Raw genomic sequence first — 23,052 nt, forward strand, 5'->3', positions numbered from 1 at the left:
TCCAGGTGTTATAGCAGATCACAAGTACGTAAATCAAATAACATTGTGGGATGTCAAAACAGAAATACAGCCTGCAGCATGTGCAGAAGTTTTTCTGCTCTACTTTGCATCAGTAAGACAGGAGCTGGAGTCATGTGTCCAGTTTGTACCACTATGCTTAAAGAGACATAGAACAACCGGAAGGAGTCCAGAGGAATGTGACTGCAGGCCACATGAGAAAAAACTGAATGAATTGCAACTGTTTAGCTCAAAAAAAAAAAAAAAAGATTGAGAGAGTGGATGTAAACCTGAGATATATCTAACAGTCTAAGTACACCGATGGCTAAGCACACTGATGGCTACTGTAAGGGAGGATGAAAATAGTCTGTTCTTTAAATTCAGGAACAAGAAACAATAAATTCACCCTGCACCAAAAAAAGATGACATGGGAGGGGAGGAAGAAGGAGAATCCAACAATTTCCTAGTAAAAGAAGAGATCTAGGGACCGGAATAGACTGAATAAATCATGCACATTATACAAGCATATGTCAGGACTGAACATGGTCCTAGCTGATCCTGTAATGGGGCAAGCAGAAGGAGCTGGTCCCTTGCAGCCCAATCTTCTTAAGTCTCATAGTGACAAACCCAATCTAGCTGGGACTTTGAGGAAAAATCTGACATTGCTGAAGCAAGAGTCAATGTACCACCCAGCACAGACACTTCTGCAAGCAAAAGCTTGCCTAAAATTAATTAAGACCTTGGGTTAAGTTCTGTATCTGTTTAATAACTTTATACAAATGAGCAGCAGAGAACATAAAAAACAAGCCATATAATGGGATTCTGTGCTATGCCTTAAGATAGCTTTTGGTTATGTATTTGGCAAGTTACCTTAAAAAGAATCTTAAGTTGAATAAACCAAAGCTTTTCCAAAGTTACCTTGGAACACAGATTAGATAAAATGCCAGTTACTGCACTTCCATTCCATAATAATCTTTTGCTCCCCCTCCCACACCTGAAAGGGGCCTTACAACCATCATTTCACATCAGCTACTCTTTACTGTACCTACTGATACAGTATAGAGTTTCTAAACTGGAGTCAGTAACCTGATAACCATAACTACAGCAGGCAAATTCCACGCGTGTAAACCACTGGTTGATGCACCCCTGTGCTGGTAATTAATATAGGTGTTTCTTGATGTGATATAAAAAGCCTTTACACCTGTGTGTTCTTTTCTGTCAGATTACCCCAAACCAAATAATATTTGCTACAGAAAGAGGCTTAAAGACTGCCTTGGGATCAGCTATGTAATGTACTTACCCTGTCAGAAGCATAGACAATGTCACACAATCCAAGGACTGTTACACAGATTCCAATAGCTGGGCCATTTACCACTGCAATCAGTGGTTTAGGAAAATCAATAAAATGACCCACGAACTCTCTAGAGAGAAGGAAAAACAGAATGTAAGAGACACATCCCAGTTTTTTTCATCAAATATAAACAACTTTCAAAACACGTGATTAGATACTGCATAACAAAAACCATGAGCTAGATTCTATGTAGCATATGTTTTTGACCCTTTCCCAAATGAATTCTGACAAAGAAAAAAGAACTATTTGAAATACCTGCATTTCCTTACGAACTAAGAATCAAACATGTACATGTCAGCACAGCTTTTCTAGTTCCTGCAATCAAGCTATGAAAGTGCTGTCCTCTTCAGCTACTGTTACTGAATACAGCTCACTAACAAGAACAGTCTTTTGCCCTGTCTATCCATCTGCCTATACATCCACCCCAACTCCACCCATGGGATATCCATTCCCTTCACAGATTCTGTTCTGCAGCGAAGCGCCAGCAGGCACCAAAATCGTGATGCTACCACAACACAGAATTCCCTAGTGCTGTTCTGCACGGGTTTGAGAAATAGCATTTTGTTTCATTTGACAGCTACTTCTCCATCCAAGAAGGGCAAAATACATTCTCAAAATAAAATATTTTTCAAGAGTGAACAGTGTTGCAAGAACTCCACTTCTCTGGCATCTCTGTGCATCAGTTGGAACGAAGCACTGTGCTTGTGTAATAGTAACAGCATAGCAAATACAGTCTTCTCGCAAGAGCAAGATGAAAGACCATAAAGTACATGTGAGACCATGCACTGTGTTGAATACCCTACAAAACACTGCAGGCTGGAATGCTTGCCAGATACCACTGAATAACATCTTCGCAACAGATTCGGACTGCATCATTATCACTTTGTTGGGGCAACTGTGATCCACAGACAGCTTGCCTAAGTAAAAGCTGCAAAACTGAGTACTTTACTTGCAGTTCATCTTTAAAATATAAATCAAAAACATTGTTGGCTTTTCTGTGTATTTTAGATTTTCCATCAATTGCAAGTGCTGGAGGAAGCAATCCAACTTGCAAGCATCTCTCAGATGTAATTACCACATACAGAAGTAAAAGGGAAGACAAAATCTGCTTCAACAGGGAAGAAACAAACATGTTGTTTGTCCCAAAAAAACATTTTAGCCCCTGTGTCAGATGATGCCCCTGATCTCCTTGGCCTTAGGCAGTAAATTAGTTTAACAGATAGATTCAGACTCAAAGATGGAACCAAGATCTCAGAATTCCAGGGCAATTTTGAACAAGTTCATTACACCTAGTCTCTATTCAAAGAAGTCTGACAGTGAAGGTATTTTGGCATGTCCTGCTAGTGTAGACACTGTTGGATATCAAAAAAACATCTAAATGGATGTATTGTAGCATAACTGGGTCCCTTCTGTCATGTTTTCTAACAATGCCTGCAAATTATATTTTACCCATTACAGTAACATGCATATATGAAACCAAGATGTTCTACTTGAGTAATACTGCTCCATCTTTTGCCATCTTCTCCATTTCACCAGGTTGAATATTAGTAAAATTATCCAGATCATTTCCACTACTATAGTAGTCTCCATTTCCTGCAGAGAACACATATGAATAAATGCACCAATGGTTTCTGAGTAGGTAAGAGAAGCTTCCATTTATTACATTTACAAAAGAATTTCATTCTAAGTGTCTAACATTATTAAGTAATTAGAGGGATTGTCTCAAAGTATGCACACTACCTTAAAGGACATCTATGGTTTAAAAGTAAGTTTTGACTGACAATTCATTGAAAACCAATGGGTAAAAAGCCAAAGAATATTAAATTTGAAAGATCTGAGGGGGAAAAAAAAAAAATTTTTCTTTTTTTCTGTAATAGTGTCAAATGGAAAAGTATTTATTTTATTTCTTTCCCTGCATACTTGCTGTGTTTTTTTTTCCTGTCAATTCACAATCATTCTCACAGTAAGATGTGAGAAACTTTTTTTTTTTTTAAACAGGAAAATGGAAATGTAAGTTTATGCGTCTCCCTTCATCCCCCTTCAAACTGACGAAGGAATCAAAAGTAGACAGAATAACCTATTTAGTATGTGGTAGAAGTTTCACATTTTTTATGATCAATTAAGGAAAAGGCATAGCAGTCTAAGGATAAGACTGACAGCACTGCATTGAAATCCTTGTACTGAAAGATGGATTCTTCAATAAGAAGCACATAACCTGTTAATGAATGTATAAGTCAGTTTGAGGCACCATCAAAAAAGCAAGGAGTATTTAAAAGCTAGACTGCATGATTTAATTGTCTAAATCGTCCTATGTTCCATGAGGCCATTCATAGGATGGGACCTTTCACTGGTTAGTACATCCATTACTTTACGCTGCAGTGCTCTTACTAACTACGTAAAATGGAACAGAAAGGTTTGTGCAGGGTTGTTTGCTATTTACTCCTAGCTATACACGTGTTAGACATTGCAGTTGTGTGAACTACCCTTCTCATTTTGTAAGGGTTGTTGTGCCTAGTCATTGCTACCGAAAGGAAATTCAGTATCCTGGTAATACACGGTGTTGGTAAAGATGACAACGGAGAAGAATATGTATGCAATTACCTCAGAAGTAATAAGTAAATGGGCTTAAGGCCAAATTCACCTTGCGTCCACACTACTTAGCTGCCAGCCAAGCTCAAGCTTTGGCTAATTTCCTAAACACACAGCTATCTGCAATGAGGATGGGTCAGACAGGCAGCACCTGCCCTCAGCCTTTCTGTCCCTCCCACCTGCCCTTGCCACTGTGTCATTCAGTCAGCATCAGAGACAGACCAAAGGGTCCTCTAGAAAATCCAAATGACATGTCTCCAGAGCAGCTAAGACTTCACAGGCAGCATGAGTTTGGGCTGCCCTTTCACACTGTTGCTGCAGTCATCCAACTGCACACGTAGTGACTGGGATGTATACAGCTGGGCCAGGTTGCAGCTTGCCTGGCCAATCCTTTCCTATGGCAGCCACAGAAAAGAAAAAAAAAAAAAAATCAACATAAAATATCAGTTTTTTCCAATGATCATAGGTAAATATGCAGTGTAAACTTTCTACTGGCCATGTCAGTGCAGGATTTGAGGGGCTTGTTTTTAGTATGTTCCAATGTATCACAGAAGTAGAGAAAACTACGAAACCCATACCAATGAACTTCAAAAGCAGCAGTAAAAATGCTGTGGAGCAGATATATCAGCTACTCAAAAGTAATAAAGCCCTTAGGAGTATTCCATATCTATCTTCTCATCTCAGAAAGATGTTTTGATGTAACAGCAAGATTGCTAAAGAATTTGAAACACCATCTTGAAAGAATTTTGCCAAAACACTTTGGAAAATCTTTGGTCTACACTAGAGGATAGAATTTCCTCACTTATACAATTCTATCTTAGTCTAAATGCAGGTAGATAGTTCATGTCAGTACTGTACTTTGGCATAATATAAAGCAAATCTAAGAGAGGCATATGAAGTGTGGTACCAGTAATAACTGCGATGGTAGAATCATCTTTTCCAGCTTCTTCAAGTGCTTTGATAATTTCTCTGTACATCTGCATAAGAGGAAAATGAACAAAGTACAAATGTGATGCTGCAAAAGATCATAAAAAAAGAGATTCACACTGACAACAAGGAACTTGAGAGACAGATTAACTATGGTCCTTTTAAGTATGAAAAAAATTTGCATCCACAGAAAGTTAAGTATTACATGTGAGGTATTTCTGACCATAAAGACACATGCTTGCAACACTCGAGACTTCCAACGCAAATCTAAAGGACAAAATAAGGTCCTTTGGAAAACAAACATTAACTGGAAACAGCTAATTTTAAAACCTGAGAAGTAGTTTAAGTGGGCAAAATAATATATGAAAGAATTAGCAGCAGTGGGGTGAAGTCCCTGCTCTGGTATCTTTGCAGCTGTGAAACAGGATGATCACGATGTTTCCAACAGGATGGACTTCCTCATGAAGATAGCTATGGGAACCAGAAGACTATCTAGACATACACACAACAATGCCGAGCCAAAGTAGGCTGCACACGAGCTTTGTTATACATAAGGCTACAGTCAAATCTTGTATCCACAAAACAGGCTAGTCTTCCTGCAGTTTGCCGTTTTAGTTTAGTGCAGACTGTAATCCTATATTAAGTTTGAAAGAAACCAAAACACTCAGAAAAGCCCAATCCGTAAAAATTTAGCTGAATGGTTTCATTTTGTACTGGACATTTATTCCTCAGGTTGTCATTGGAGTCAAGATACTAAGCTGTCATAAAATTCAGACCACCATGCTTCAGTCAGTTCTGCTAAACCTGTAGTAATGATTCTTGAAAAACTTAAGTAGCTTACCCAGGAAAGAAAAAATCATTAATCCTCCCAAGTTAATTTCTTTACCTTACGGTTGATGGCATTCTTCCTATCAGGTCGGTTAAACATTATCTTTGTGATATTGTTTTTGGTGGTAACTAGTATTGTTTCATAGCCATCGTGTCTGCCCTCTTCTGGAGAAGCATCTTTCTTCTGGCCAGCAGATTCTGCAGAGACCAGACTTGAGACAAGTTCAGTATATTTCTGTCTGGCATTATCCTGTAATGAAAGAAAAGAAAAAAAAAGAAAAAAAAACACCACACAAGATTATCAAAGGCTGAAATGGAAATCAGTTTGTTATGCTATTCATAAAATAGGTACCGGGGGGGGACACACACACACAACTGTGCTTCAGGGCAAAAGAAAAAAAAAAATCTCAATTAGAAAGCATTCTAATTAGGGCGAGAAGGGGAACATGCTGTATTTAAACACTGCAGATGATGCTTAAAGTCATCTGGAAAAGCAGCAGCAATGGATCCGTGAAATAAAAGTGCACAGATGCTGGGATGATGACACTTATTTTGCTGGAGAAGTGTCCCCATCCACACCTAAGATTACCAGAGAGACTTTTGTCATATTCCCAGTATTTACACATTTCTGTGGATCCTTTGTTTCTACTTTCCAGTTGGACAATTCTCCAACAAAATAAAAGTTTTTATTTTAGAACATCTGTTACTGAAAATAAGAGTGCTGAAATGGGTCTATGGCATTTTAAAATTGCTTGAAGACACTAGTTTTCATTTAGCACAAACATAACATGCAAAAGCCTAAAGAATCCTGCCTCCCTATTTCTACAGTAAGCAGTCATTTAAAAGAACTGTAAGTTCTTGGTTGTTAGAACCTATTTTCTTGAAAGGATAATATACTTTGAACAATTCTATAATCCATAATCTGTAGCACATGAAATTGTCTATTCCCTCTCCACTATAACTTCAAGAGCAGATTCTTTTCCTTTGGTGTTTCTTGGCTACTCCTAAAAGCTGCAGAGCCATCTCAAAAAAAAAAAAACAAACCCAAAAAACCAAAACACACCCCAAAAACCCCAAAGCAGCACAAGAATGTGTTATGTTCATGAAATTATGCAAGCACGTTTTCTTTTAAGAGAAAAAATGAAAAAAAACCCCTCTGTATTAAGTAATATCTTTGACTGACCTCAGAAACTACTTCTGAACATCAGGCCTAATGCAGCAGTGACACAGATGATTTGTAAAGCTTATGTTTCCTTCATGTATTAGGAGTTGAAGAAACTGTGGTAGCTATACGCTATGTCAGACTTACTAGACTCTGGATGAAAACAGAATGCTTATTATCTTCGCATCTATATTCTTCCTGCTTGCTTCACTTGAAGTAAAGACTTCTCTAAAGGTTATGAAAGGTATTAAAGATGTCAAGATATACTGAGAAAGAATGAAGAGAGGCTCTCAATACACCACTTTTTTCTAGTCTTTTAGTCAGTGGCATAAGATACTGACTTTTTAAAATTACGAAGTTATCAATACGCTGGATTCACAGATTTGTTCTTTGTTGTAAGAACTAAGAAGCTCAATCCATCTTTCTTGAAGAGAATGGCAGAATAGAACATAATGTGAAAAACACTATTTTTATTGGAAGTCACCACATACGTAAGATCTCTTACACTGGTAAGCTGGTAGTAATAATGTAGAACTAGGCTTACGCAGTAAAAAAATCTCCAAACATTGAAGCAGTGAAATGACTGTAGAATGCAGTGCAAAACATTTTCATCTCTGAAGCAGAGTCGCTCAACTAGCATGTAATACGTTTAGACATCAGCCATTCACTTACAGACCAGGCACCTCAAGGTAGAGTAATCTACACAGTACCTAAGTGAAATTATAGGTATTGTCACCTGAGACAAACTGCCAAGAGAATTCCATGCATCCCACTTGGCTTTCTTGACAAAGTCCAGCATACCTGGTTTTGGAGAATTGCAGGGACCTTCAGTAGCCTGAAAAGAGAGCAAACCAAACTTTTTTAAACCTTTGATTAAAGTTCAGATGCCTTGGTAGAAAAGATGATGACTGTTAGGAATATTTATCTGATCAGGACAGAATTCCACTCTGAGATAGAAGGAAAACCTAGTGGTCAGGCAATATTCAGACAGTTCACATACCATGAAGTTTTCAGTATCTGCTATTTCCTAATACCTGGTACTGGGCTTTCAGAAGCACCTAAGCAATATGAGACACTAGTTTCCAAAACACCCATGCATTTTAAGTTCTCCTATCTCAAAAATTGTGTAAGTTTTATACTTAAAAAGAAAGTTAAAGACTTGTAAGCTGTGTGAACAAAGAAACCATTCCATAGGATCTATTAAGTTGGATCTTACTTCAAAGTTGGCCCTGCTATGAGCAAGGGTGTTGGACCAGTTAAACTGCAAGAGTCCGAGCTATCCTGAAGTATTCTATGATCAGTTTTCCTGCAGAAAAGTACACTATCAGAGAGAAATATTTCAAGTGGGAGGCGGGAAAGAATACATTTATGAGCTCATTATTATTAATTAGTAAAACTACCTGGAACAGTCAGCTGTCTAAGTCTTTATTTAAAGAAGCAATTGATTGCCTTCTTCAATATAACAAGCCACAGCCTGTACTGACCCTGCAGCCAATCTTGATCCACAAATACTTCCCCAAATACCAGTACAAACCCTGCTAAGGACTTGCAGCTATTTCTACAAAGGTCTCCTTCCATGCTGTAGTAAAGAATAACCTTCACTCAAAGTGTGGAGGAACAGTTCCTTGAATTTAAAAAAAAAACAAACAAAAACCAACAAACCAACAAAAAAAACCCCACAACCATGCAAAAAAAAAAAGAAATAAAGAAAAAAAAAACCCAGAAATCAACCTTCAAATGTCAACACCATTATATTATAGGCCCAGCTGACTGACTGTAGATACAACAAATTTAAAAGGAAGGATGTGGCATACTCTTTTTTCCTATGCATAAGCCATTTTCCAGAGCTGCATCAATATATGCTATATTATACGGAAGGCATCACACAATTGATGTAAATTGGCTCTATTTTTTTGAATAAAGGTTTCTATTCAAAGCATGATTTATAAGATGAAACAGGTTTGGCTTCCCTCTGAATTCAGGCAGGGTTTGAGAGGCTGGCATTTCAAAAACAGAATTTGAGCACCTGAAATGAAGAGCTTGTTAAGACACAATACATTTGAACAACCCCTATTTTAAGTAAATATTTTACAGGTCCATCCCCTCGGATTATAAATGCCCCTTATGAAACAAAACAAGTCAAGCCTACCTGTTTAAACAAAGCGTAGAGCTTCAACTTAGTTTCATTCCCAGGATCCTTTTTCAAAAGCTTCAATTGTTCTTGAGCCTTTTCAAAGTCTTTCTGGCTGACTTGCATGGTGGCTGCAGTCATGTGCAGGTGAATTGTTGGAATGCAAACAGCTTGTGCTTGCCTGTTAGTAAGTGGAAAAAAAATCCCATTGCTTAGTTTTTGTGTAAGACTAGAGGAGAAACAAATATGCTGCTTTTTAAAGACATTTAAAGTAAATGTAAACATTAAATATTTGTACCTGCACTGATTAAAACAACAACAAAAAGCAAGATACTAAAAATTACAGGAAAGTTGCTTTAGAAGTTTGCTTTAGCTGCAACATAATTAACCTTTGGAGAATATGACATTATCTCTCTCCAGTATGTAAAGTGCTAGATTTAATGCTGCCAGATGACAAAGAAACTATGCAGTAATATACCAGATGATCACATATAGACCACTAAATGGCAGTAGTGGTAAACTAATGTTTTGCTGTTTCTGGAATAAATCACAGCTCTACAGGTTCTGTCCACGACAAACAAATAAGAAACACAGAACATTTTTATTAATGGTTCAAATCTCTGTATGCAACATTAACACCTTTATATGTCTATAAATTAAAATGAGTATGCAGCCTGTCTGGTTTTTGTGATCTTTTCAAGTTTGTGTGCTTCTATCTAGAAACACTTCAATCTGAAAGCCTGGTTCTCCAATCAGGGCAGCCTAAATGAAGACTAATTTCAAATTGTACTTTGGAAAAGGACTGGCTGTAACAGAGCCTGTAGACACTTGAAAAAAAGAGGTGGTCAAAATATTCTGGGAGAAGACTCTCTACCAGAAAAAAAAGGTAATTCCATCAAACACCTCCCCCCCCAAACCCAAACCCCAGTCCAAAGAACCAAACCTAACCCAACCCTATAATGTTTTGTAAAAGTAGGTTTACATCAACAGAGTTTGGAATCAAAAGCCAAGAAGTCTAATAATTTTGGCTTGTTTCAATAGGGCAAAAGCATGTTGTCTCAGCTTTCTTTGGTTAAATTTCAACACATGTTAAGTATTTTTACTATTTTTAAAATGTTAGCAGTTTACGTATCGTTCCGTCTCTATTTTAGTAAAAAAAGAACAAAAACCCCCCAACTTTCCCCATTCTAACTTACAGACACAGCTGTCATGTTAGAACATCATATATGATAGATTTCATAACCAGTCACATTTGAAAAATTAAGGATTTTCTCAAATGCAGACTGACAGAATGTTTAATCATTAATCTGTTAACATTTCAGTTACAGAACCATCATTTAAAAGTCATACCTAACATGAAAATTCTGCCTTTTTATACACACCTAATAAGAATTTTAGAGAAATTCTACTGCCTACTTCAAAAACATCCTCATTGCTCTTATTTCTTAAACAAAATTTATTTTCTATTGCAAGCCTAAAAGTTGCAGGCAGGAAATGTGAAGAATGCCAACTGTGTCCAATTAATTTTATTACTCTCATTTCATGCAGATAGAAGGTTTTAGTTGTCTTGTAAAAACGTTTGTAAGGTCTATTGGTTTTATGTCCTATTACAGCCCTTCTGTATTAATAAAATCTAAGTTCTCGGTATTTTGGGGCTACTGAGTTTGAATGACAGAAACGGAAAGAATATTTTCTGTTATATAAAGAAATTCTTTCAAAAAGAAAGAATTCCAGAATCTGCTTCAAAATCTTATGCTAGCAAAAAGAAATCTATCTGAACAATACAAAATGCAATAGGCGATCAAAAAAGGCTGCAGGAACAGAAAGTCTTCTTACTTAAATTGATCAGCTGTAGGCCTTTATTAACATAGCAGTGCACCCAGACGTATGTGGGTTAACCATCTGCCAGTTTAACTAACTTTCAAACTGATGCGTTCAGAAGACTGTGTCAGAGTTTAACAAGTTTATCCCTTAACCAACTGGGAGGCTGTTTAGCCAATTTGTGGACTTCACCTCCAGCATCAATAAAACCCCTTTGACAGGAAAAGTGTACCTAAACGGATACAGATACAAGTTTTTTAATACTGCATTTCCCTGATTAGTCTGTCCTGGAGTCACAGAACACGATGCTCGCTTTCAGATCCTACCCCCAAACATGTTTTTGAAGTCACATTTACAGGAAGAAGAAAATGAGAATGCAGGCAGAAGACTAGTGGTTTCTTTTGGTTTTGGGGGTTTTTCCTCCAATTTTGCTAGCCATCTTTGGAACTACTTGAATGCTGCTGTTCCCAAGATGATCCATGTATCTGGTACAAATTTTTTTTCTCAGTCTAGGCAGTGACTATACTGAAGCGGATTCAATGTTTAAAAAGGGAGATTTGGGTTTACAACATGTTTGACAATCTGGACTTCACTCCAGCTTGGGTATGGTCAATATTATAAATAGGCTTTAAAGATCTCTTTTATATACAATTTGATAGTGACCATAACTTAACAAGAGTTGAGCATGGGCAGCTGGGGAGAGGGCAACAGCACAGCAGCCAGTCTGAAGGTATGTATGCACATATATTCAGGGTTAAGGGGTTTTGGCATTTAGCAGGTCATAAGTTCTCTTCCTTATTAAGGATGCAAAGTAGACAAGTTAGAAGAGGATGAGAAAACAACTAGGTGAATTAAAAAAAATCTGGCTGACGATAAGTGGAATGATCTTTCAGTAAGTGCAGACTCAGAGCTACTTTCCTTTGCTGTTTGGTTAAATCCAGTTTTACTTCTTAGCTACAAAAATGTCTGGGTAAAACACGTTATCTATCCACTTCCAATACTCCATCTTTCATTCTTCTTTTCCTCCTTACCTACTGCTTTGTAACAGGAGATTGTGCAACTTAGCTGTTCATTAAAGTCTAAAGTTTATAAGAAGAGGCCTCTTTTCTTTAGTTCTTCCTTGCTGCTTATAGCTCAGTTCTCTGCAGGATATCCATGATGCACTCCTTTCTCTCTGCCTCCTGATCTCAGGGTACATTTACTATACATTAGTGATGACCACCAGTTCTCAACATGCTAAGGCTAAGCTGACTGCTACTATTTCTCGATTAAAATAACAAAGGACGAAAATGCAAAGGAAAAATTAGGTTATTTCACAATTTATTCGTCTTGGGCAGGACCTCATTCTTCAGAAAGATACACGAATAGCAGGAGCAGAGCTCCTTGACTCCAAGCAGATCACATAAGGAGCGAGGAAGACATCACTTGCCACCTGTCAGCACACACAACAGCACCGCCACCTCTGGGACCACACAGTGACCCTGTGCCACAATCCCAAAGACCAAGGAGCAGGAGAGGCTGCTGTAGCCGGCTACGGGGAGGACTTACTCCCTCCATCTGCTGCCCCCTTGCTGTGACTCTGAATCCTTCTTACTCCCTCACTGAGCCAATCCACACCTCATTTTAGCGGCCTCACTGGAACCGCACAAGATTTTGCTGAAGCCACACAAGGCAGGCAGAGAGCCTGGAACCTGACCTACAAACTACTGGTGTCGAACCTGCACTTGTTTCAATCCAAGCAGAAAAAGCAGCCTAGGAAAGGCAATCAAAACCCCCTCTGTATTCCCCCTTCTCATTTACTCACTACAACAAAGCTAAATGATTCCCTTTGCAAAGCTTCCTCTCTTTATTGCCCTGCACCTGGCAGGCAATTAGCTGCCACTGCCCCACTGCTACAAATTACCTTTGTTGTACTGGCATCCATGGAAGAGTGATGAGGGCCTGGCAACCTCCCCCAGCTGGGTAAAAAAACCAGCTCCCACCAGAGGGAAAGTAGCAAGAGCAGCCACAACGTCCACGACAAATGTCTGCGCGCTCCTGCAAGATCATTCACTTGGTACTTCGCAAGCTGTACACACTGAAAAAAGAAATAAATCCTGGGCATCACTGCCTGAACCTGAAACATCCAGGCTGACAATCATTTCATATTTATTCCCTTGCCTTGGACATCTTTGTTCCCATTCAGTTATTCTGGATATTTTGTAAGCCCATCCTATTCATTCTACCTGTTCACGTGTGTCTCTTCCTGATAAACATTCAAACATAAGGCTTTTAATTAAGATTTTTAAAGTCAATTACACTGAAAGTAGTTTCTCATTGTTTAACAAAGACTACAAAGCCAGGGCCCCTCATTACAGTGTAGTTCTGTCACTTGCATAAGGACTTTCACAGAGTTAAAAATGCCAACTTTTTGTAAAATGCTGGCTGCTCACTTTCTAACTTTTAAAGCAACTTAGCAGCTTCCTCATTAAGACTAAATAGAAGCCAAAAGATCTCTTTGCATAGGAAACATCAGACATGCTCAGCAAAAGAAAGGGAGGGATATACCTGAACTCCATCTTCCATTTACTTAATAAAGGTTTTCTTTTAAACATTAGTAGATCCTGGGGAAATAAAGCACAGACAAAAGCAGTTAAAAACCCTATTAGGATTAAAAGCAGTGGGCGGTGCTAGAAACACGTGGGTTTAAAACTCCTGACAGAACTGGAAAATGCTCATTTCACATTACTGTAACTAGCTTTAGAGAGACAAGGAAGAAAAAAAGAATAGGAAGTGTTATCAGACAGAAATAAGCAGTACATTGAACTGTCACTCGGATGAATCCTGGAACATGTTTAATAGAAGATATGGATATCTTTTGTACATTATGCGTAATACTTGATAACGCATACAACATCTCTTCTTTGCCATGATCACTATCTCAAGGTGCTGTGATCTTTTGTGCTGCTCTTTCCATACATTCCTCATGCAGAACAGTGAGCAGCACGGTAACTGCCCCTTGCCATTTCACACAGACCTGGTATTACAGCATCATAAAGTGGCAATATTTCTGCTCATGTTCTTTCCACCTTAAGAGAAAATTAAACAAAATACTGTTTTGCTGCTGCTACTGTAGAAAGAGTTGTATAGGTTGGTTTGGTTTTTTTATTTTTTTTACTTAGGATACAAAGCAATCAATTCCCACAAACCTCAAGGTGCCAAGTGTTTGGTTATAAACTAAAACAAGCTTCTGATTCCATGCCTCTTCAGAGTCCCTGCAAAGAGGAGACGACAACACATTTCCCAGCCCAGCCCATCATCGCTTCTGAGGTGCCAGCTAGAGCCTCAACTGTTCTACAAGGTTCAGGAGTCCAAAACTCATCCCAAGCACTTCACCAGGTCTGCTCCAGCACCAGCAATCACCGCTTTGAGAGCCTCCTCCAAAGTCAAGCAGGGGAGCAATCAAATGAGACCTCCTCGCTCCCTGTCCTCCTGCTGTTGGGACACACACATCCACAGCGGAGGAACCACAAGCCCTCCCTGGTGGGGTGACCGGGGTAGTCCTTGCCTGCTGGCACCTGGCCATGGAGTATTCCTGCTCCAAGCAGAGTCTCAGGCTTTAGTCCCCCTCTTTCAGTAGCACTTCTCCCATTTTGATCCTCCCTCAAAATTATCCTGATTTTTCTCCATGGAGGAGAAAGAAAGGGATCTGGAGAAGGAATAGCAACCTTTGATCATTAGTTCAGCTACATCAAGGGACACAGGAGCAGAGCTGGTGGGAAAGGTTGCCACTTTTGGCAATTGCAGCAACTGTTAGGAAATTAGGCATGTGAGGGGAATAGAAATCAGTATTTAAACTGTAACTGTGAGAAAATAAGTGGACCATCTGGAAAAAGAAATTCAACCTGAGACACCGACTTCTCTTATTTTTTCCCCCAAGACTTCATATCAGAATCTCTAGAAAGAAGATTTAAAAAAGGAAAAAGAAGGGTTGATAACCATATAATGACAATGAGCAAAGCATTAGCAGTACCACTATTTTGTAGCTTTCTTGGTAACTACAAAAATAATGTTACTGTTTTCCATATTCACTTGCAGTATTTTCATGCATGCATAAACAACATTTAAAGTTGTACTTCACTCTATTTTGCTGAGTGAGAGGAAGCTACTGTCTATGCTGTTAACATAAAAATCATTATAAATTTTAATCTGCAGGTTGCCCAAATCACCATTCATCATGCCACTGGTTATATACTACTGAATCCAAATAGATACTTACCTACGCAATAATGTAACATTAAGGATTCATAAATTTTCACATAGCCCGAGCACTTACACAGCAATATAAGAGCTCTCCCCATGTAGCTGAAGGTGGAGAGGGCTAAAGTCAAATTTCTGCCATACCTCTCAGTCCTCCAGTTATTCTCTCCATACAAGCTACCTAGAGCTGAGCTGGGAAAAGAAGAGGCACCTGACAGTGCTAAAGCAAACTGAGCAGCCTGTGGCATGTTTGGAGCAATCATTCCTCCTTTGCTGTTGGAGAAAAAAAAGGAATGATATGTGGGGAGTGGATGATTAATTAATACAGAAATTCTGGGCGGAGGTTCTTCTGGCTGTAGAAGCAAAGCAACCCTCTCTTTCTTTATGCCATCCTGTTACAGGCTTCTCCCAAAGAACTTCAGATCATTTGACTATACACACTATTTCTTGTCATATACTCTTTTCAGGTGTGGTTTTGTTCGGTTGATTTTTTTCTCCCTGCAGAATAATTTTGTTTTTCCTGAGTGTGTATCAAATGAATGATACCTGTTACAATATCTTGTCAGAGTTCTAGGTGGAAAGCAGTATCCCTGTAAGTTGTACAGACAGACTTTCTTACAAATAGGAGTTGTGTAGTAGGCAGTGACAGTGACATACTAAAGAAACCTCAGCTTGACAGTTCTTACACTAATAAAGTCAAATTACTTCAGCTGTTAATTTCTAGTCCTGTCCTTTCAAGTTTCTTCTCTTATACTGGGAAATGTGGATTAACCATATTTGACACATGAACATCTTCCTTTGCAACCTGTGTCATCTTGAAAAGCCTGCATCTGCTTCCACAACCATCCCATGCGAAAACTTCCACTTCCCCTCATTTGCATCCACCTCTTTCAAGATCCTCTGCCCTTAATCAAAACTAAAACAATTCAGAACATGGGCAGATGAAATTCAGTCTTCATTCAGAAGATGAAGAAGCAGAGACTATCTCTAAGAATTTTTGCCTGTTCAAATTCCAGTAACTGGTACATTTTCTAATATCTAGCAACTACAAGAGAAGGAAACACAGTTAAATAATTAGTTGCTCCTTCAAGTTAAAACCAAAACCCCACACTTTTCATGACAGCAACCGTTACACCTTACAATCAACAAGTCAACTAACTTGCAGTAACTACTGCATGCAAAGCAGTCTGTTCTTTCCCCACACATAAGTTCACAGGCTCATTCTGTTAAGCCCTGCATTGCTATCACCTGCTAACATGCACCATGGCAGTAGGTTAGTAGTAATGCAAGTTAGTAGGTCGCAGCAGGTTAGCAGTACATTAATACCAGCTTAGCAGCCAGAGTCATTTTATTTCTTCATGCAGCAAGAACCAATGCACATGTCTGTCTGGTAAAGCAATGCTACTGTTCACCAAGCTCCTGCAGAGATCTATCAGAACAAGCGCATCACCTCTTAGACCAAAAACCAGTAGCCTAAGAAAGTCTTATCAGAACCAAGGTTATTCTCTAGAAATCAATACATTTGGTTCACTTGGGGAAATACAAGGTCTTATTAACCATGGTGATAACATGGAGGTGTTGATGACTCAGTAGACAGAACCCCAGTTTTCCTATAAAACGTAAGAAAATAACTACCCCTCCCTGTTCTACCAACACAGTCCCTGGCAGTACCCCTGTGTACTGTAGCTAGCGTGGAGTAACTAAAATGTATTGCAATGAGGTAATAGGAATGCTTCTAGTGTCCTGGTATTTCCAATATATCTAGCTAGCAGAAAACATGAGTGCAAATACTCTATAACCAATTCACTTACTGCTGCTTTAATAAACAGAAAGAAACAAAAGTCAAATTATTTCCTCCTTTACATTAGAACATTTCAATAGCTGTTCTAAACACAAGTTTGGTGTACAAATCCTTATCAGCTTTTACTATTTTACACTCCCACACTGTTTTGACATATAAAAACTAGAAGATAACGATGTGTCTGTTGGCAAAATGAAGTGCTGAATCACTGTTGTTTAGTGTGGCTCAGCTGTGCTTGATAGTTTGGGGTTTTTTTAATATTAAAGAATAGCTAAGAATCAAAGATCTAGATTACCATTCACTGAGATCTGAAATGGTCTGCTCTTTGTGCTTTATACAGGCACAGTTACTATTCTCCATCACAGCTGCTGGGAGGGAAACTGGGATCATCTCCTGAAATCTCTGCAAGAGCTCTCTCTTTCCAGCAGATTTAACTGGACATGGTGAATGACTAAAGCATGAGAGAATTTCCTGTACATCCTCAGTCCATGTAAGACATCTCTGCAAGCAGAGAGATTTACAGACAGATATCCTCTGAAACACATTCAAAAGTTACAAACATGAATGTTTGTTGTAGTATTTGGAGAGCAACAAACTCAAATAGGTTCTTTATACATTCTTATCCAATGTGACTTTAACACAACACTTATGAAAAAATACTCAAAATAATTTTGCTGCTAATGGAGAAAGGAAAAAGCCATTTTTATTTGGCTTCTGAGGACAAATCCTGCTGACTGTATGGAGAGCAAGAAAGTTATGTTTGGTTTGATGTTAATGGCTTTTGGCCAAGGTAGGCAGGTTTCTGACAAGGATACAACCAGCTGCTGGAGCTCCCATCTGCATTAGAAAACCCACTGACACTCCTGCTAGTTCAGCTGAACCAGTGAAAGAAGACCATTAATTTGACTGAAGCTTACTTTCTCTCCTGAATCCATGACACCTAGATACAATGGGGATGGACACAAAGAATACTGAACAAGCTATATGACAATAACGAAGCAGTATTTGTCAATAGCTTATCCTGTCCAAATCCAGAATTCTTTCAGATAATGTAGAATTAAACAAATTAGGTCTAAACACAAAGTAGCACACTGCTCTTGGTTTTGGCACTACTTCCAGCACCCACAACCAGACAAACTTACAGGTGTCCTGTAAAGACCCGGGCCAATGTACTTGATAAAAATCTGATGGTGACTTGGGTTTAGAGCTAAAGTTCTCACATACATGCAAGACTTGCAAGTACATTTCTGTCACAGCAGAATTTACAGCTGCTTTATGAATAACGTTATTGAAAAGTTTTATCAATTTCCAACTCGTAACTTTCTCTTCAGATACCCTCTGTAATATACCTTGCTCTTAGTTTTATCAGAGAAACAGATAAGCTTGTAGATGTGACACACTACTGTCTTGCGTACGAAATAAAGCACTGAGAATATTTGTCACTTTTAGAAATGAAAATTACACATGTTCCAAGGGACTTCAAGTCATGTCTTCCTAAAACACTGTAAAAAGCTTAAATCACAGCATTTAGAAGGTGGCACCTATAGCGGCAGCTCCCAAGACAGAGGTCAGAGGCTCAGGTTGGATTGTGGAAGTTATTAGTGGGGATGCAACATGTAGAGTCATATTGGCTTCTACTATCATTGTAGAGATTATGAAGAACTATCGGTCTGTGAAAGTGGCTGACAACCCAAATAACTTGGAAGTTCTTCCCCAGAATAAAAGTGTGTTTCATCTGGCAATTAAGAAAAACAACACAAAACCAACCAGGAAGATTCTTTGGTTTCAGGAACAGGCTTGCTATACTGATGTGTTTGAAGCAGTAAGCATTTTACAAGTGCATTTATCATGGTATAAAATGACAGCATATTTGAAATAAAAATTTTACTCCATTTTAATGGTTGGCTTCTAAGGACCAAATTATTCAAGAATTATTGTGCTTTCTACAAGTTATATACCTCTTATACCATATTTTCAGAATAAATATTATCAGAGCACCTTACTACAAAAACAGTAGCAACTTTTTTGGAGGGTCAAAGAGTCAGCAAAGAATCCATACAACACAATTAATCTAGTCCTCAAGAAATAATTTTTATTCCCGTTTAAAAATGGAATCCCCTCTACTCAGCACTGGTGAAGCCACACCTGGATTACTGTGTCCAGTCCTGAGCTCCCCAGTACTAGAGAGACACGGACATACTGGAAAGAGTCCAGCGACGGGCCATGAAGATTATTAAAGGACTGGAGCATCTCACATATGAGGAGAGGCTGAGAGAGCTGGAACTGTTCAGCCTAGAGAAGAACAGGTTCAGGGGGATCTTATTAATGTATATAAATAACCAAAGGGAGGGTATAAAGACAGAGCCAGGCTCTTTCCAGTGGTGCCCAGTGGCAATGCACACAAACTGAAACACAGGAGGTTCCTCCTGAACATGAGGAAACACTGTCTTACTGTGAGGGTGAGTGAGCACTGGCACAGGTTGCCCAGGGAGGTGGTCGAGTCTCCATCCTTGGAGATATTAAAAAGCTGTCCAGGCATGGTCCTGGGCAACCAGCTCTAGGTGGCCCTGCTTGAGCAGGGGGCTTGGACCAGATGACCTCCAGAGGTCCCTTCCAACCTCAACCATTCTGTGATTCTGTGAAAAACAAGTACACTTAACCTGCTAGCTATATTGAAGGAGTACACAACCGGCCCACTAACTTTAACAGTTCATCTCTAGACTAGACTTTGAAGTTACAGCTCTTCTAGCCTTCATGTGAAAGGTTCAGAGTCTGTTTCAGGGGAGGAATCGGAATGATCTGTTCTAGGACACTCAGAAAATAGGAAGACTACAGTTGCTATTGCACTGTGACTCAGTGCTATTGCACTATAGAGTCTATATTGCTATAGACACTGTGCTATTGCACAGTGACTGCCAGCCTCAGCTGGCAGGCTCACTCTGTAAGTCAGTCTACATTCAAGGACAAAAACAGGACCGAGATGAACGTACGCATCCAGTCTTTGTAGCCAGGAAGTCCACTCAAAGATCCACCTGCAGGATCATGACAGAAAAAAATCCCCCAAACTACTGACTGCTGAATTAGTAAAGATCTTTCACAGAGCAAAGTACACTATGAACTCCTTGAAATCATAACACTTGCCAAAAGCAAAGTTCCCCCCTCTGCCATTGCTCAGACAATCACAGACCAGGCTGGGATGAAGGGTGGGTGCGCATGCCCTCTGCCACAAGGAAAGAGGTTCATCTGCAAGCCACCCTACCTACAGACAAAATATGTGGAATATCAAGAATTACATCAGGACCTACAAGGGACAACTCTTGTGTGGCTTCCTTCTCCAACCAAACCTTACTTTTGGCAGAGCAATAAGATTACAGGGGGAAACGAGGCGGGGGGAAAGGGAAACGAGGCGGGGGGAAAGGGAAACGAGGCGGGGGAAAGGGAAACGAGGCGGGGGGAAAGGGAAACGAGGCGGGGGGAAAGGGAAACGAGGCGGGGGGAAAGGGAAAAAAACCTTTCCCTCTAGGGAGTCAGATGCCAACAGAAGACAACACTTTTGTGAGCAGGTTAAAAGGACTCTACCATATTCAGATAGGAGGAAGTTTTTGGTTTTGGGGGTGATGGGTGGGGTTTTTTAATTTGTTTGGTTTTAAACGTGGCTTTGCGCTACCATGGTCAAAAAGCTACTATGAACTATGTGGTCAGATAGCACTGAGGGCAAAGTTGTGTTTACTTCTTTCTAAACCAACACAGTGATAATTTCGATTTAATCTTCAATTAAAATAGACTTCATTCACTGACTGGATCACAGAAGTTTCCACTTGCAGTACTCCACGTTATCAGAAAAAAGGTAGCTTTCATACACACAGCAAAACAACAACATAACAAAACATGACACAAGTTCCCTCTGGATTTCAGCACAAATGAAATCTGTCTGCCTACTGAGTTTACTGCTATCTAGTGCTGTTATCCTTTCTGTAGGTATTTAGGTCAACATGAAAAGTCAGTAGCTTATGAACAAAATAATGAAGTTAGTAGCTCACCAATAATGCTTATGGTCTCCTTTCTGTGGCTGGCTAACCTGCATTACTTACCACTGCTCATATTAAAAGCACTAGCTGATAAAATACTATTCTGACAATTGTAAGAGTGATTTTTTTTTTCTTTAATATCATTGCTTTCAGTGATAAAAGACTACTGCCAGGATAATTTAAAATGAGGATGTTGGGAAATTATCAAGTTGTTATGTGTCAATAGCTACCAGAGCTCTCAAAAGCCAAACAAATAGCACCACTTATTCAATGACTTAAAGTCCGAGTTTTGATGGAAGAAAGAAGCCTTCCAGAACCAATTCCAAGAGAGCTTCTGCTTCCTCTTTTCTGGTGGAGCAGCTAGTACTGAATTACTTGACAATGGTTTCTGTTTCTCTGTGAAATAAAGGATGGTTTAACAAGACCTTTAAAATCTTAGCTCACAGTTGCTGGAGTGTACTGATTACAGTCTAAATTTTGTTATAATGAACTTCAAGGGAACTTGAAAAATGCTCGCTGTAATCAGTGGGCTCATCACAAAAGAAAGGCTCAACCATTTACTACATCAGAATAATGAAGAAACATCCAATCTCAGCTGAATATCAATATAGAATAGTTTTAGGCAGATTATTTCACATTGAACAACATTTAAAGTATTCTTTTAAAATAGAACAGTCAAGAAATAGGAAAAAAATCACAAATATTCTTATGCTGAATACAACAATAAAGTGGAAAAAAGAAGAGACTGACGTAACTGGTTCAATCTCCTGTATGTGTTCACTCTAACAAAGACAACTACCAGTGAAACCTCTGGGGTCTACTTTGGCATTACTATAAATGGAGGTTATTTGTAAACAAGGTTCATTACAGTGAATTAAGTCTGCATATCAAGCCCAGGTAGAACGTCATGTTTTGCACTACGAATTCTGAATTCCTGACATTCAAGTGTTTTTCATTTCTTCGTATGTGCAATGTTCCAAAAATTTTGCTAGAAATAATTACACCAGTTTCCACCCTAATGAGGACTGCTATGCACGAATGAAGTATAGCTTGCTTGCTCTCTTCACCTAGACTGCAGCTGCAGACAGAACAATTTGCACAGGGGGAGAAGTACAAGGGAAGAGAGAAATAATTGGCTTCTTAGAATGGTACTATTCAAAGATAGTATCTGCTACCCTGGCAAAAGCTCAAAATTAATGCCTAGCACCATATTAAATTAAAAAAAAAAAAAACAACACATTTGAAAATGTATTTACATTCTCCTCAAGAAACTCATAACTAACTTCTGATGGGGAGAGAAACCTTAAAAAGCAAGGGCAGAAAGAAACTTTGGTTCCTCATGTCAAGTGGGAGCTACTTGAGAGCCCACTTTGGAGAGAACGGCTGTTCAAGCCCAGCAAAATTCAATGACAAAAAGTGTAGTTAACCACCACCTTATTTGGATTCACATTATCAGACTCTTTTGAACTCGGCAGCAAAGCTGCTACAGAACCACCTGGTGATCACTGACTTAAGCAGGCAAAGCTGACAAGGTCACGCTGACTTCAATGAACAGCTGCTTCAAAGCAAATTAACTACAACAGAAAGCTGTGTTCCAAGCCAATCCATCTTCAAGACTTCCAGACACCTTGGCCTGATACTAGCTATGAACTGTCAAATCCAGCTGAATTACATACAGTTAGTGAGCTTGCTGCTCCAGATTTTGTTTTGTTGATTTTAACTGCTGGGTGTATTTCTGTTCAAAACATTTTAAGAGGGTGCTTAAATAAGGACATAAGTTTATTAAGATGCTTTTCTGGACAACTGTTCAATCATTTCACCACTACCTTTTGTCTTTTAAGTCATATTGGTAAACCAGCATGTGCAAACAAGACGTAGTAACTCATGCAATTAACATTGGTATTTGCACAAAAAGCCTCCCATTAAGAGATTTAATTGTTCATTTTCCATTGACTAGTTAGGCTCAGTATTCAAAAGACAGTGGATGAGTTTAATGGCTATGTTTCAGAATCCCAAGTCTTAAAGAAAAAGAGAAATTCAAGATTCATCGGTGCTACAAAACCCTTTCTGAAAGACTCTGAAAGTTGCCTTACAGTCACAATGTTAGGGGAAGCTGATTTTACCAGCATTTTGCAAAAAGTTACTGCAAAAGTCAAATGGGGCAAGGTTTCAAGAAAG

General features: G+C 39.0%; 1 protein-coding gene across 2 annotated transcripts in view; it reads right to left on the minus strand.

Annotated features, from left to right (window-relative positions):
* Positions 1-23,052, minus strand: part of ECI2 (enoyl-CoA delta isomerase 2) — a 33,878-nt gene that overhangs the window by 5,759 nt on the left and 5,067 nt on the right. The window contains exons 2-9 of one of the 2 annotated variants that reach the window (XM_050892589.1): positions 13,354-13,409; positions 12,710-12,883; positions 9,004-9,166; positions 7,591-7,689; positions 5,751-5,942; positions 4,845-4,914; positions 2,839-2,941; positions 1,298-1,418 (exon numbers count right to left, since the gene is read on the minus strand). In XM_050892589.1, coding sequence (XP_050748546.1) covers positions 1,298-1,418; positions 2,839-2,941; positions 4,845-4,914; positions 5,751-5,942; positions 7,591-7,689; positions 9,004-9,166; positions 12,710-12,855 — 894 coding nt within the window. In that variant the 5' untranslated portion in view covers positions 12,856-12,883; positions 13,354-13,409. The remainder of the gene's footprint in view (positions 1-1,297; positions 1,419-2,838; positions 2,942-4,844; positions 4,915-5,750; positions 5,943-7,590; positions 7,690-9,003; positions 9,167-12,709; positions 12,884-13,353; positions 13,410-23,052) is intronic. The other variant, XM_050892590.1, reaches the window with a different exon arrangement.

This window comes from Gymnogyps californianus, chromosome 2 (assembly GCF_018139145.2).
Source record: "Gymnogyps californianus isolate 813 chromosome 2, ASM1813914v2, whole genome shotgun sequence".
In the NCBI taxonomy this organism is placed as follows: Eukaryota; Metazoa; Chordata; class Aves; order Accipitriformes; family Cathartidae; genus Gymnogyps; species Gymnogyps californianus.